Below are 17,317 nucleotides of genomic sequence, written 5' to 3'. Positions count from 1 at the left end.
GATTAGTTAAATTGGCAGAGAATAGACTAATTTAAACTTAAATTGAGACTAATCTGCTTCTATCAGATAACAAAAGTATTAAAATTATTTAAACACACTACAAAATGTAAACTACACATAAATAATCCAACAAACACCCTTTTTAACTTTCTGAGGTTAAAGTTTTTGACAGTTGTCAAAAGTTTTTAAATTTCTTCTTTTTGCTTTATTAACATAACATTAATCAGTAAAAAAGGTAAAAATCAGAGATATGAGGAAGTTTCTAGTAAAAAGAGTGTTCAAAGAGTAAAAACATGGTAAAAACCAAATAGAAAACAGTACATTTTGTCAAACAACAAATTTGTGATTTTCGGACATCAATTAATGAATTAAAATATTTATTGAAAAATGAGTAGAAGCAGGTAGTAGCACGGTAGTAGTATCAAGTTTTACTTTACTTTTACGGCCTGAGCTGCCAAGGCTATACGGCTAATAGTATTTAAATATTATAATTAAATAGATTATTTTTTTCATTTTAATTATTGTCACAGAACGTAATTATGTGAATTTAAAATCCATTCTCCGATTTTAATTTTGTAAGTATATCCTAATGACTAATAACAAATAATTAATATATCCAGCACTTTATCCATTATATCAGGTGTATATTAAGTGGCATACCTTTTGGCATACAATTATTTGTTTTGTTGGTTGCCTATCGGTTTCTCTTTCTTTTTTAGTTCTCCAACTGCTTAAAATGGCTGCTGGAGTAAGTTGAAAATTAAATTCTTGAATTATTTAAATAATTATGTATCATCTCTAGACATTATATATCAAATTAATCAAATTTTGTTTTCATCGTTCTTTACTAACCATTCCATTTAATATTTTTTCTAGACTTTATACACTTATCCTGAAAATTTTCGTGCGGCAAAGGCATTAATCGCTGCCCAATATTCGAAGGCTGATGTAAAAGTTGCTTCCAATTTTGTGTTTGGAGAAACCAACAAGTCTCCAGAATTTCAGAAAAAGTTTCCTGGTGGAAAGGTAAGTCATAAAAATGACAAATTATCTGGTTTTTCAAGTGCTTTTGAGGTTATTTAATTATGCCAAATATGTTTGTAGGTTCCAGCCTTTGAAGGAAACGATGGTAAACTTTTGCAAGACAGTAATGCTATAGCCTATTATGTATCAAACAATCAATTAAAGGGCCAAAATGAATTTGACAAAGCTCAAATTTTACAGTGGATTGGTTTTGCTGAGGGTGAAGTATTGCCAGCTGGTTGTGCCTGGGTATTCCCTATTCTTGGAATTATTAAGAATAGTCCCAGTTCTCAAGAGGTAGGTTTTAATTTGTAAGTAAGTTTATTAGTTAAGGATTATAAATAATAGCCTCTTTCAAAGGCAATTTTTGTGATTTTTATTACACAATGATTGTAACATTTAGAGGTATATTAAACTTGACCTTAAGTATATTCTAAAGTGTGTTTTAATTTTAGAATTTAATAAGGTTAGACATATACATACATTAAGTCAGGAATTGTATTCATGTGTGTTCTGTTTTAGGCTTTCCAAAGAGCAAAGAATGATATGAAAACAGCTTTAACTATCCTTAATAGCCATTTACTCACTAGAACATACTTAGTAGGCGAACGTATTACTTTAGCTGATATCGTAGTTGCCTGCAATCTTCTTAACCCTTATAAATATGTATTGGATCCTGAATATAGAACCCCTTTCACAAATGTTAACAGGTTAGTTATTGTACACTATTAACAGTGGTTGTACTTCTAACTTAAATTAAATTAGGTGGTTCCTGACATTAGTTAATCAGCCACAATTTAAAGCAGTGCTTGGAGATGTTGCTCTCTGTGGTAAAGCTGCTCAAGTAGGTGCCCAAGCAGGTGCTGGTGAAGGTAAGATATTTATATAGTGTTCACTTCAGAATTTCATTAATATGTAATTATTAGTTGTATGGGTATATTGATTTTGTTTTACTAACTATTTTAACTACTAACAACATTTTATGAGGATGATTTGGATATAAATTAAGACTAATGTACAATATGTTCCAAAAAGAGTGCAACATATGAGAAAATTGCTGAGTTAATGAAATATAAATATTTCGCTACTTATAGATACAAATATTAAAAAAAAATTATAATACTATTATGTTAATGAGCATTTACTAATTGTGAATTATCTAATTATTTGCCCCTTTATTTATTAATTACAAGCTGCTCTGTGTAAAAATAACACAAAAAATAAGGAACATAAACATAAAGAGAATGAAGAAAAACAAAGAGAAAAAAGCAATGATAGTTCAGAAAAAGAAAAAAATGAAAGTGTAAATGAAAAACCAAATAAAAAGAAAGGTGAGATTATTTTCTTTATAGTTTCTCTTGCCTATTTACTTTTCTTTTAATTTACCAATATTTTAGTAAAATACTTTATTGGAATGCTGTTTTTTTTTCATATTTAGTAGAATCTGTATTTTATTGTTAATGTACTACATGAGAGAATTATTGAGCGCTAATCAAACTAAATTATAGGTTGATCAAAATATATTATACTAAGATATACACTATGTCCCCGGATTGTCTTTCCAAGAGGAAACACTTTATTATTGACATTTTGAGAAAAATGCATTCTTTATAAAAAAAAATTGCTTGTTCTAAAATGGTTAGTCCCGTTTATACTTTTTCAAATTTCCATATCGTTTTAGTGAAAATTAAGAAAAACATGAAAATATGGTTGATTTTTTCTCTGAAGTCCTGAAAATCAAAACGCATTTCTAGGGCAATATAACTTTGTTTTCATTCTTTGATAGATTGTTATTCATAGAACTTTAATTAAAGTAATATTTTTTGTTTTAAAATTTATTTAGTAAAATGTTACAGAAAGGATGATAGTTATCGTAAAATAATATACTTCAACAGTAAAGAATATGACACTAATCAAAATTAATAATAACCATCTATCAAAGAATGAAATCGAATTGATATTACCATAGACGCATTTTAATTTTTAGGAATTTAAAAAAATTCAACCATATTTTCATGTTTTTCTTAATTTTCTCTAAAATGGTATGAAAATTTCAAAAAGTATAAACGGGATTAACCATTTTAGATCAAGCAAAAATGTTATGAAGAATGCATTTTTCTCAAAAAGTCAATATTAAAAAAGTTTTTCCTCTTGTAAAGACAATCCGGGGACATACTGTATATATTAAAATATTCTTAATCTACAGGGAAAAAACTTACTCAACAACTTAGCGGATGCTTAAATTTTTTACTAGTCCTGGGAGCATTACTTGTTATAGAAAACCTAAATTATTAATATGGTTTGAACCAACTTAATTTCCTTATTAGCCGACCATAACAGGTATGGTAGGCTATTAGAGCCAAACTACACGGGCGGATTTTCCGCGACGTATTTCACGCGGCGCGACGCGGCGGTTTGCACGTCCCAATCGAAACCGTGCCATCAAACGAGCGCAAGTAGACGAACGGAAAATACGTCGCGTTACGTTTATTTCTGTCGACGGTGAGCGTATAGAACCAAACCAAACCCTCTACTGCGTTGATATCGTCGCCGCCACAACACTACAGGTTGTTCAGTACGGAGTAAACTAGACGAGGCGACCGACGGTGCGAAGGATCCGTTGAAGGTACAGTCAAAAAAAAATGTTCGACACAGAAATTTTTATTTGTGAAATTGAAAAGCGGCCTGCAATATACGATATAAAAGGTAAAGAATATAGCAATAGGGATGTTAAAGCGAAAATGTGGGAAGAAGTGGCCATGGTTATGTACAAAAACTGGAACGAGTTACCGATCCAGGAGAGAAATAAATTAGGTAGGTACAGAATACTTTTCCAACATAATTCATACAGCAATTACACTTTGTCATACTGATACAAAAAAAGTTCTCCTTCTCGGCTTACAAAATAATCTTTAAATTTTTCCCTAATCGCAATACCTGCAGACGGCCTTCCTGTGCCAATAGCTGGAATGTTTTCCATCAGGCAACTCGATTCGTCGTTTGAATCAACTCCATCTCTTCTTCGTACAAAATTGTGTAACAAACAAGCAGCTTTTGTTATGTCAGTGGCAAAATCTTCCGAAACCAGTATATTTGTGTGAAATACTCTCCACTTGTTGGCGAGTATACCAAAAGTACATTCAACATATCTGCGAGCTCGAGTTAATCGATAATTAAATACTCTCTTTTCAATTGACAGATTATTCCGTGCATAAGGTCTCATCACGTTTTCTCACCTAAACCAAATGCTTCATCAGCTACAAAAACATGAGGGAGTGAAATATTTGGGGTGTTTGGAAGCGGTCTGTTTCCTGGTAGATCAAGATTCTTTTGTGCCAACCTTCGACCGAAAACTGAAGATTTGAAAATATTACTATCTGCTTCTCTGCCGTAAGCTCCCACGTCAATTGCGGTAAAGCAATAATCTGCATCGCTTACTGCCAATAAAACAATCGAGAAATATTTTTTGTAGTTAAAATACTGCGTCCCTGTATTCGGAGGGCAAACAAGTCTGATATGCTTGCCGTCGATGGCTCCCAAACAATTGGGAAAATTACTTTTTCTGTAAAATTCTTCTGCTATTTTCGTCCACAATTCCGCATCGGGCTGTGGCATTTCCAACGGCTGCATTTTATTCCATACTGCCACACAAGTTTGCCGAACAATTAGTCTGATTGTACTTTTCGAAACCTGAAATACATATTCCAAAGCTGCAAAATCTGCTCCCGTTGCAAAATACCTGAAACAATTGAAAAATAATTAAAACAGTTCATTGTTTTATTGAAACAATAAAAGAATGTGTTTAAAATAAGTACTATTGGCTAACAAATATAAATAAATATATATTTTAACAATAAATAAAACGGCTTCTCTATTGTTAAAGGAAAAACGCTTCAAACACGATGGAAATCGTTAAGGGATCAATTCCGAAAAGAGGTGAGAGCGACAAAAATAACACAAAGTGGACAATCTGCAGCAAAGAAAAAGAAGAAATATGTTTATTTCGATAACCTCCTTTTCCTATTGCCAGCATTAGATACAAAAGTAACTGCTTCTAACTTCCTTGATGATACAAGTAGAAGTGAAACAGAAGCAACAGTGCAAAGTGATGATAGTGAGCTGGCTATTCCAGATGAAACAACGCCATTGCATGTATCTCCTGTTCAGACAACACCTGCAGCCACAACTAGGGAAACTAAAAGAAAAAGACCAAGAAATGTTTCTTCGGATGTAACTGAGATTCGTGAAATGACCAAGCTATTGTCCGACAATTTAGCACTTCAAAGTGAGAACATCCAAAAAGACACATTTGGCAACAAGGCATTTTTAATGTCACTGGTGCCACTATTAGATGCGATGTCAGTAGATGATATGTTCGACTGCAGGGTGTCTTTAATGGACGCTGTTCGATTATACCGGTCTCCGCGTTCAGTACAACGTTTGATGCCAAATACATCTAAATTTTCTATGGTGCCTCAATCTGCTGGGCTTCAGTCTTCATCTACAAGTCGACCACTAACACCAACATCGGACGCATCATTTCAATCACAAAGTTCATTACAAGGTTCGATGCCAAATGTTTCTAAATCCTATGTAGTGCTTCAGCCTGCTGCGCTTCAGTCTTCATCTACACCAGCATCGGATGCATTATTTGAATCGCAAATGTCAGTACAAAATTCAATGTCAAATAATACTCCTACATCTTATATGTATATGTCACAATCGCAAATGACAGACTCTACACCATTTGATTTGTATCCTGTCACCAAACTATGAAAATAAATAAATAAAAAATACTTACCTTAATGGAATTACAAGTCTTTCAATTGGACCAATCGCAACCCGCATGTTGGTATTATTTTTCTGTAAGTCTTCGCGCAGAAGGCCATAAAGTTCATCAAAGCTTCTCACAGACATCCGATAATATGAGTAGAATTTTTCTGGATACGTTCTGTGCTGATAAAAATTTTGCTGGAAATATCCTGTTGATAACCTGTCTCTTAATATTGGATGGACCCACCAACGTCGTTTCTTCTTCCTTTTCTTCAAAAATAAACTTGCACATACAACAACAGCACAACCTAACACATTGGGATCCATTTTGTAACTACAAAAATAAGTTGTATTGTTTAACGTGAATGTACGCGACGGAAAAAATGCTTTCGGTGTGATGCTGCCAATTTCAACGGAAATCCCGCCACGTGAAATACGCCGCGGAAATTCCGCCCGTGTAGTTTGGCTCTAAGATCGGCAAAAAAAAGTATTTTTAATTTCACTCAAAATGACTTATTTGGGTTCATAAATGACCTAAATGACAAAATATTTTCATGGTGTCTGTCTGTCCGTCTGTAACACGATAAGTCAAAAACCGCTAAACCTATTTTAACCAAATTTGGTACAAAAATACTGTGATAATCTGGCCATTAGGTTTTGGTGGGGTTGGGGGGGGGTTGGTAAGGGGAATGGGAGGGGGTTAAATATTTTAAAAAATCGTAACTCCAAAATTACAGTAGCTAGCTAAACGTGGTTTTCAATTTAAGATTAGGAATAATATTTGCAACAAAATTTGTAAAACCATCAAAATCAGTCAAAGTCGCATTTTTTGAGATAGAAAAATTGAAAAATTCCTTTACTTTGAAACTAAAAGAACTGCCTACCAACTTTTTATCAACATATTTTAGTATCGGCGGCTTATACATGCCTCCCGGCGCCAATTTTTTATCTGGAATTTATGGGTGGGCATTTGCCCTTTAGAATCAGCCGCCACTCTTAGCTAGAGTTGAGCCACTAATATATTTATAAATTATTCTCAATCGTATTAGTGCACCCACTTTTTAAATTCAATTAAAAATTTTCCCCCGCTCATCTTTAATATTAATTTGTACCACAGATATCAACTGGATACCGTGCATTTTTTATGTCTTATTAGTATCAATTCAGTTACATTTATCTATATTTGCCTTATGCCTAAAATACAGACAGATAACAGATTTTGTATTTGCAAATTTTACCTGAATATTCTTAAAATATCGCTAAATTTTATAATACAGTTGTGTAATATAATTCCATTAATAATTATAATTTTCAATTTTTATATGTGTTTTAGTAAATACAAATACATACAGACATGGCGTTTTTAAACGTAATCCGTTTATGGGTATTAAAATAAAATATGTAGTTCATTTTTCAGCGCTTATGTTTTTTTAATTTTGTATAGTGCATGGTTTTGCAAAAAGTAGTTGTTTTCTAATTTAATTGTGTAGCCTTAATAGTAATTTGCGTTAAATGTTCTTTTGATACAATGATACATTGCTAAAATGTTATGATGCCGTCTTATCATTTGTTTAACCATACATTAAGGTACAGTGTGGATCAAAAATTACAAATGCGAAAAATTATAGAGTTACTGAGGAGTTTATCCAAATTTATCCAGAATTAATTTAGCATAAATATATACAGGGTTGTTCACCACATACGACACGGAGTATTGTAGCTAAATGATTAGATTTTTACAAATTCTAAGTTTTGGGTTCGTTGAAGGACTATTAGAGCTACAATTTAAAAATATTTTTACAAGATACAGAGTGTCCCAAATAAATAAAAAATATCAAAATTGTATTTTTTTTTAAACGGAACACCCTGTATATTATTACATTTTTAGTTTCTACGATTAAAATATAGGTAAATTTGATTAAGGTTTATTACACTTAAACCTTACCGTTTTTGAAATATTTTCAATTTTGTGAAATTGCAGTAAAAATTTTAAGGCTTCATTTCTCCAAGGGTATCAAAGTTTTTAATACTAAATATTTACTGAAGTCTATTTATTGATCAGTTATTGTGTTGCAATAACAAAAATAATTTATATATAACTACCTCATACAGAGTGTCTAAAAATTTATTTTAAATTATTTCTAGCTTTAAACGGCAATAACTTATTTAATTTAAATGGAACGCCCAGTATATTTTAGGAGAATCAGATGCACAATTTAATTGTCAATCAAATTATATTATACCACTTTACCTATTCCTTCAAGTTTTCGTAGAAAATGTATTTTCTTATAATTTAGACCTCATTTATCAATATACCCAATATTAACATCTTAGATTATTTTTAAAGCAACAAATGTACAAAATGTACAGGCTAGTAATATTATCGTTTTTAACAAAATGATAATATTACTAGCCCATTTGTAAGCAAAAAGAAAACTATTTAAATCTTTATAAAAGAGTATACTATTAATTAAATATACCACCATTAACAAATATTTAAACGATTTTTTTATTTCTTAATGAAATAAACAAACTATATCGACAATATTTGTATCTGTACTCTTTAAAAATTTGGTACATCTTTAAAAATAATCTAAAATGTCAGCATTCCATGAGTATATTGATTAATGAGTTTTAAATTACAAGAAAATGCATTTTTTACGGAAACTTGAAGAGATAGGTAAAAAATGGTATAATACAATTTGATAGACAATTAAATTGTACATCTGATTCTCATAAAATATACAGGATGTTCCATTTAAATTAAACAAGTTATTGCCGTTTAAGCTTAAGGCCGTTAAGCTAGTAATTATTTAAAAAAAATTTTAGGCACTCTGTATAAGGTAGTATAATTTTTATTATTGCAACACAATAACTGATCAATAAATCGTGGACGTACAGCGAAAATCCACTAAGTCACATTTTTGGTTGAATTGGATTAAACACCACTATGTCCAGTTTTTCACGGTCTTTAACATGAAAAACCCCATTAAGTCCAATTTCGGCATGCTTTTTTTAAAAAGGGTTTTTTTTAAAAAGGGTTTTTTTAAAAAGGGGTAATAAAAGAGGTTTTCATGTTAAAGACCGTGAAAAACTGGACATAGTGGTGTGTTTAATCCAATTCAACCAAAAATGTGACTTAGTGGATTTTCGCTGTACGCCCACGAAATAAACTTCAGTAAATATTTAATATTAAAAACTTTGATACCCTTGGAGAAATGAAACCTTAAAATTTTGACTACAATTTCACAAAATTGAAAATAGTTCAATAATGGTAAGATTAAAGTGCGGTAAACCTTATAATCAAATTTACCTTCATTTTAATTGTAGAAACTAAAAATGTAATAATATACAGGGTGTTCTATTTAAAAAAATACAACTTTGATATTTTTTATTTGTTTGGGACACTCTGTATCTTGTAAAAATATTTTTAAATTGTAGCTCTAATAGTCCAACGAACCCAAAACTTACAATTTGTAAAAATCTAATCGTTTAGCTACAATACTCCGTGTCGTATGTTGTGAACAACCCTGTATACCTGGAAAGAGGGGTTAAACTATAAAATATTAAAAATTGTCAAAGATAATTTTTCTAAAGATAAAGTTTTTTTAAAAGATACACGTTGTTTAAAAAAAAATGATTAAAAACAATATTTTGATTCTAAAAAAACTCTCAAAAATGTGAATTTTTAAAATGACACTACTTGTTACAGTGGTCCATGGAAAGAAAGCTGCAATATATTGTATCAGTATATTGTTTTATTTTTCATCTGTATTAGAGTGAGAGAGTAATAATTTACAAAGATTGTAAAATAATTTCGATTGTGTTAAATTTTTGTTTTCTATATGTCATTGGAACAGGCTAGTATTGTGAAAATTATAATTTTTTTTCCAATTTATTGCAAGGCAGTCAAAACATTACTGCATTAGGAATTATTTTAATAGACGCATGTTTTTAATAGTTAAAATAATATGTTGACCTATATGGACATCTTAATGACAATCACTTCATTTCAAGAACATCTATTGTGTTTCTTTTTGCAGTTTTTTGTATTGGCGTGCATATTAGTAACTTAATACTTCAAAATCAGAATTCTTGATAGAAGAAGAATAGAAATAATACATATTGTTATGGTATTTAATTATATGTTTTAATGTTTGATATAGATAAGTGATTTTTTTGAATATCTCAAACACCCTTCTATAGAATTATTTTTTTTCTCTGCTAGGTAAGAAGAAGAAGGACGAAAAGAAACAAGAGAAGAAAGAAAAACCGAAAAAAGAGCAACCCAAAAAAGAGAAAGAACCGGAAGAAGAGTTGGATGCGGCTGATGCTGCTCTCGCCCTCGAACCTAAGAGTAAGGATCCATTTGAGTCTCTTCCAAAAGGGTGAGTCGTTTGAGTGATTAATTCAGTGTTTTTACAAAGATAGTCTGAAAAGTTTTCAACTTAAGCATGTATATTTACATTCACATATCACCATCTGAGCATATTTTAAATGACGCCCACTAATAGTCTAAAGTTGCATCCACATTGCTCGCGGGCAGGCCAAACAAACACGCGAAACACGAAAAACATGGCAAACAGTCGGAGCGAGATGTTCGCGGTGCTCCGCGTGCTTGCGATCTCATAAAATATCGTCGCGGTACATCAAAGAGACGCTTCGGAGCCATGCGAGCATACTTTACGGCCGGCGCGGACGCGGGCGGTTCGCTCGAGCTGTTTGCTTTGTTTGTTAAGTGTTTAATTTGGTTTCATTCATAGGATTCGTATTTAATGCAGTGTGACGATACTATGATTTTTCTTATTTTTTTTTGTTCAGAATTACAAATATTTGTGTTTTGATCTTGGATTAATAAAATTAAATATACCTTTAATAAAATATAACTCATCTATATTTATATTGCCTACTTATCTTAATCTGATCTTTGAGAACTTTATTTATATTTTGGCATGCGCATGATGTTATTTTTGAAATGCTTTGCTTGGAAACTTTGAATAAATATTTCAAACTGGTATGTGAGTTTCTAGTTGCAAAGAATCTTAATGTTATGGCCAATCTTTATTTAACTCTTTCTTTAACCGGAGTACACTTCCTAAAAGTTGTATTTTTCCTTTCTATAAGGGGGCCAACTAATCAGTAGCGGACATGCGATAAAAAATATTAAAAAAAAACATTCTCTCTGTTTGTAAATCACGTAGATGTTTACTTTCACTGTGTTGGGATCTACTTTTGAAATTATTAGACATCCAACAGCGCCTTTTTTTCTCTTTGTCTCCTTCGTTTTGCAATAATGATCGCACTAGCAGCCGCTATTAAAAATACTTCAGTATCATCCATGTCCGAACAGCACAAATGCAAGGACTACATTACAATGTGGACGCCGTTGCTTGCGAGCTGAAAGATCTTGAGACGAAAGAGATACGAAAGACACGACAAATAGGAAGCTCAAGCAACGCAAGCACAATCAGAAGCAAGATCGCGATCAGGATCACGAGCAGTGTGGACGCACTTATTGTATCAGTTAAGAGCATCAACGTTTTCGAGAGAGAATTTTAAGAAAGCTGGCTCTTTAATAAATCTTTTGCTTTGCTTTCTGGAACAGCTTGCTGCCGATAGACTTTGCTTTCACTACTGCGCATCGGAAGAAGATCCAAAATTTTTTTATTTGGTCCGTTAAATTCTAGCTTTGAATATAAATCGAGCAAATCTGCATAGCGCGGCGCGCCTATGAAGTTTCACCTATGATGCGAGAAGTCCGAGTTCGGGACTGACTCAGGGTATAACTTTTGTATTTTATTTTCATTTAAATTCTGATAGTAAAGTATTAAATATTTGTTTTTTTTTATCACCAGAACGGATGGCGTTTGTGGGTTTATGAGCTGTACTGTATATAAGTAGAATTTGATACTTCTATTTGTTTTGAAGGATTATTGTGGTAATTATTAGATAGGTTTAGGATGGTCTGGCTGCCGGTAGGATGCGTTTACTACTGCATATCAGATATGTATACAGGGTGTCGTATTCTCGTGTGTTTTATGGGATTTCTCGTTTACTAGTTGAGATATTTTGATTTAAAATTTTTTTTACTCGCTTTACATCAAATTTTTATTATTAACAAATGTCAATCTGTTTCGAGTCGTATGTGAAAATAGTGGAAAATATTGACTGGTATTGAAATATTCAATGGCGGGGTTATTGCCCCCCTCCCCTGTTTAGTGATTTACAAAAGCACAAAGCTTTGACAGCCCTGCTAGTGTGCTGGAAAACTTTCGGATGAAATCAACCATGTTACCAATGTCCGTTGTTTCAGATTCATTTCTCATATTATCTATTGAGTGATTTTCATATATTTGAAGAACTTAGCATCCTAGTAGCCTTGTGTTGGTTTTGCAATGAACACTCTTAATTTTTAAAAATTACCATTATTAATTTAAATGCAATCCTTTTCTAGAACTTTCAACTTTGACGACTTTAAACGTTGCTATTCCAATGAAGACGAATCCAAGTCCATTCCATATTTCTGGGAGAAATTCGACCCAGAAAACAATTCCATATGGTATGGAGAATACAAATATTCAGAAGAACTTTCCAAGGTGTTCATGAGTTGTAACCTGATTACAGGTAGGTGGCTTGACAAATCATGATAGATAAGATAATTTTATTTTATTTTTTTTTCTGTAGGAATGTTCCAACGCTTAGATAAAATGCGAAAACAAGCGTTTGCATCAGTGTGTCTGTTTGGTGAAGATAACAATAGCACCATTTCTGGTATTTGGATATGGAGAGGCCAGGAGTTAGCTTTTACTGTAAGTAGAAAATTTTATAACGGTCTATTAAATGTGTGTTAAGGATTAATATAAGAAAATGTTTGCTTCCTAAATGTTGCTCCTAAATAAAAAAGCGCTGTTTCATATGGAGCGGACCATTCGTGCTGATCGTGTATTTTTAAGGTCCCACGGAGTACTTTTACCTGCGCTGTCAATCTGCGCATGTGAAATAACGTTTTTAAATCATATAGCATGTCCGCGCGCTGATGGTCTGTCGAAGCCAGGGCTCGACGGATGGTGCTCGGACTAAATCATTGGAATGGATCATTCGCGCTCATGTGAAAATATTCATATAAACTCATAGTATTTGTTCAACCAACAGACGGTCCGCTTTATGTGAAACAGCACTAAAGTGGTTGGTTTTTCCTTCAAAATACCATACGATCGAAAAAAATGGCATCAGAGTTGGTTTGGAAATAAACTTTGAATAAGAAGACTAAGGAAGAAGCATATCAAAATTCTTAGGTCCACCGCGACGGGACTCAAATATGGCCGACTTAAATTCCGGTTTATCAGTGCCGTTCTAATTTTATTTAAAAAAATGTAAAACTATGATGTAGTAGACGTGGGGTAGACTCAATAATTTGTTTTTTTTATTTTTCGCTGTGAATAAATGTTGATAGTTATTAAAATTGTTATAAAAATATAAAATCCTAATAAAAATAGATAAGTTATAATAATTATTTATTAACACAAACATCCGATACGCTACTGAAGCAGGTAGTCAAACTGGCAATCTTTGACAAGTAGTAAATAAAAGCAAAAATGCAAGAAAAAATATATAATTAGTTAATTTAAGTGAATTTCATAAATGATCGGTTTACTACACGTATGTATATTATATAGTCACTTACTAGCGAAAAGTTGTTCCATTATTTCACTCGATTTTTGCTGAGATCTACCGCACGCTACACAACCAACTATTTTAGAGTCTTTTTCGATAAATCGCGATAGTGTCACTGTTAATTTAAGTTCTACCACATCATTTCCATCTAGATTTACTACCTTTATACAACTATCAGTAGTAGAATAATAATAAATAACATATAATAAGCTCCGTAAAGACTGACAAATCCACAAAATTTCAAATCAAGTTCAAATGTGTTAAATGAATCGTCAAACAGAACTGTCAAGGATCCCCACCCTAGAGTCCTTTTTCCGTCCACCATGCTTAAATACATGGATAACATTATGCTCCTTCCTTGGTCTTCTTATTCAAAGGAAATAAACAATACTTTCCAACAAAAGAATCCCTGACAGTCACAGTTGTGTCTGTCGGTTTAATTCAGAGCGTAAAATAAGCGTCAAATGATTGGTATGAAACCATTAGTACCATTATGGTATTTGTGAAATGGGAATTTTGTTGAACTAAAAAATAGTATTTATATAAAAATAGAGTTCCAACAATATGGTCCAAAGATTCAGGAAGATTTCGACACACGGTATGCAAGGAATGCCAGAAAATACAATTTGTCTGAATTAAAATGACAGACACGACTGTCACTGTCAGGAATCCTCGTCCAACTTTTGTATCAAAATATGTTTGAAACACACTGATACATATAGACTAAATCATGATATTGAACTTCCGAGATGAGCAAAACTGCGATTCTCCAATCGCAATTGAAACTGCGATTACGATTTTTAAATCGCAGCGACTGTAACCTGCGATTGCGATTTTAATATTTACCAAACCAAATTATTCGTAAAAAAATGTTTTTTCTAAATATGCCGTCGTTGTTCCATTGAAGAAATTGAGATATGATTAAAGATATGATTTGGGCATCTTTTAACTGGCCAGGACAAGACAGGAAAAACAATATACAATCGGATCTATTTTTCCAAGACATCTTGATTAAAATTAGTGTTTTTAACACAGCCATGACATTCTAGATTGAAATTTAAAATAAGATTTTTTTAAGCGAAAATGTCAAAAGTAGTGCTGGGATAATAACTCAAGCGAAAATTCGCTCGAGAACTCGATTATTGAAAAAACTGACATCCCTCGATTATGAAGAGCGATGCAAGTGACGAGTTACGAGCGCCGACCGCAAGCGATCCTAGAATGAAATAAATTGAAATCCGATTTTAATGTGACATACTCGATAAAAAGCCGAGCGAATTTTCTGCATACATTGCATGTAGCAAATTTATACGACGTTATCCGTTGCGTATCTGAGGGACAAAATTTTACGCCTACATCGACAATTTTTTGAAATAAACTAAATCAAGCGAATCGCTTGCTACTTGCCATTCTTCACCGAAAGAATATGTGCCCTGCGCACGCAACTACTGCTTGGCGTTAACGAGTACTTACAACAAGCAACGGTCGAAAAACTGTATTTTTAAATACGAGAGATATTCCGCTCGAGCGATCGCTCGATTATTGCAATCGCTTGAAACTTGAGTACTCGATTATTGAAATTAATCGGTTTTTCCCATCACTGGTCAAAAGTTGCCATATGATGTGCCATTCTATGCAGAGGGTCATTTTCTATCAAATAAAGTAAAAAAATACTGAGGGTGTCATTTAAAAATCAAAAGTTGTAGTCATTTCCGGTGAAACAGGAAGTGACTAAAAACAATTGAATATGTCAATCAATCCTAATTTATCTCATATACTAACATACCAAATCTCGTTTTTTTTTATCAGAAAAAAATGAAAAAATTATAGGGGTGAACCACTCTTGAGAAACACCCTGTATATTGTGATCGTGGCCTTAGAAAATAATACCATAGATTAGGTACCCTATAAGTATACAGATAAAAATCTTGTCCCTAATTAGTGGTACGAAAATTGTTTTTTTATGACGATGAGCAAACGAGTAAATTTTCTTGTGCGCAAAAATAAACTCCCGTTTAAACAGCGCAATAACAGGGCCGGTCAGGCGCCGTGCACAATTTTAGAGGCCATAAGTGGGCGTGCTTGTGCGCAAACTAGTAACCTAACAAGTGCGCGACACCGAAAATTGGAACCACGAAAAACAATGTTTTTGACGATAAGTTTATAATCTGTATAATCTGTGATAATACCTTCTCTATAAATAAATAATATCAGATAAGCCTAACGCCCAATAGGTGTTCACCGGTATAAAGCCAATCGCAGTTTATTATAAAATGCTTCAATAGACCACAAAATTACATTCGCAACAATATCGCAAATCGCAACTTCTAAAAATTCAAACTCGCAGATAGAAATCATGGTCCCAGTTTACAAAATCACAATCGCAACAATGTCGCTATTTCCTATGAGAGCCAATCGCAGGTTGCGAGTGCGATTTTAAAATCGTTGCGATTGAATCGCAATTTTCTTGCTCATCTCTATTGATCTTTTTCGGAAAGCTGTTTTGGGTTCCTCTGTAATGTTTGTTGTAATGTATTATAATTTGTATTTTTTTATACAGTTGAGTCCAGACTGGCAAATCGACTACGAAGTTTATGACTGGAAAAAACTGGACCCTAAATCAGAAGAGACAAAGAAACTGGTTCAGCAATACCTTTCGTGGAGCGGCACAGACAAGGACGGCAGGAAGTTCAATCAAGGAAAAATCTTTAAATAAATACGGTGCAAAACAATTCTAAATATCATTATTTGTTAATAAAGTATGTTTTGAATTTTGTGTGAAGTACTCTTTATTTATCACTTATCTATCTCTTTAACGTGCTTTAAGGATATTGTGACGTCTTGTTATACTCCATCTTTTCTTTAATAAATTTATTATTTTGAATTCTAGTTTTATTAAAAGTTCCCACCAAATAATATAAAACAGATAGAAAATTTACTTGTTATTTAATACAGTTAGAGGAATAAGTACTGAATCATCTGAAGAAGCTATTGCGTCATTATGAGATACTTTAGGCCCGTATTTATAGTTGTGTCCCAAAACGCGACCCCAGTCACGCGATGTAAAAGTCCGATAAAAATAACAGGCTTACGTTTCATCGCCCGTTCGCGCCTAGTAGGCCCGTTATTTTTGTCGGTTTTTTCGGAGATGCAGTTGAGACACGGCTATAAATACGGGCCTTAGTGCAGGTCCGAATCTACAATATTTTTTTGAGCCAGGGCAGACACTTGATAGTAGCGCGCTCTCTCTGGGGTTTTGGCGCTTTGTGGAGCCCGTTTCTTTCAATCACAGTTTCAATGGATTAGTAAATAAACGTATTATTATGTAAAAGAAATCCTACATTGTAGTCTGGTATTATAGATAGGTTTGACCAGGAGCGTATACAGAAATTTATTTTAGGGGGGCTCATATCAAAAATAATATAGAATTTGCTTTTTGGGGCGCCTTTTTTAAACCAAAAGCCTAATATTTAACCCAATTTATACTTTTTAAGGGGGGCCAGAGCCCCATGGGCCACCCCTCTGCATCCGCCGCTGGGTCTGACATATTTTTAATGATAAACGCCTACTATTAAAAAAGCGAAAGTCAAATATTGTCTTATACAGTATGATCGAATAAAAACGGCGTCAGCGATGGCTATGAAGTGACGATCGATGACATTTCTCATATAATTTTACATATAAAATGACAGCGATCTTCATTTCATAGCCATCATAGCCGTTTTTATTCGATCATATGGTATTTTCAAAGAAAAAAACACAATTTTCTCATTAAATATATATTTTAAGTAAAGGAACTGTGCTTATAATAAAACAAAAGGATTAAAAAAAAACTCGAATTTGGTAC

General features: G+C 32.8%; 1 protein-coding gene across 1 annotated transcript; it reads left to right on the top strand.

The window, feature by feature from the left end:
• The first annotated feature begins 628 nt into the window (after window positions 1-628).
• LOC115890947 (elongation factor 1-gamma) lies at window positions 629-16,354 on the top strand. Its single transcript, XM_030911312.1, has 9 exons — window positions 629-748; window positions 877-1,026; window positions 1,105-1,320; window positions 1,546-1,733; window positions 1,789-1,895; window positions 10,025-10,184; window positions 12,251-12,420; window positions 12,481-12,605; window positions 16,031-16,354. The coding sequence occupies exons 1-9, from the start codon at window positions 737-739 to the stop codon at window positions 16,184-16,186; spliced, it is 1,284 nt and encodes a 427-aa protein (XP_030767172.1). The 5' UTR covers window positions 629-736; the 3' UTR covers window positions 16,187-16,354.
• The last annotated feature ends 963 nt before the right edge of the window (window positions 16,355-17,317 follow it).

This window comes from Sitophilus oryzae, unplaced genomic scaffold (genome assembly GCF_002938485.1).
Source record: "Sitophilus oryzae breed Bouriz unplaced genomic scaffold, Soryzae_2.0 scaffold_937_pilon_pilon, whole genome shotgun sequence".
Classification (NCBI taxonomy): Eukaryota; Metazoa; Arthropoda; class Insecta; order Coleoptera; family Curculionidae; genus Sitophilus; species Sitophilus oryzae.
The sequence above is the reverse complement of the archived record's forward strand: the minus strand, read 5'-3'. Positions and strand labels throughout refer to the sequence as shown.

Coding starts and splice junctions, on each gene's coding strand:
- LOC115890947 (XM_030911312.1), top strand. Junction 1,896..10,024: donor CCAAGCAGGTGCTGGTGAAG/GTAAGATATTTA, acceptor TTTCTCTGCTAG/GTAAGAAGAAGAAGGACGAA. Junction 12,606..16,030: donor GCCAGGAGTTAGCTTTTACT/GTAAGTAGAAAA, acceptor TTTTTTATACAG/TTGAGTCCAGACTGGCAAAT.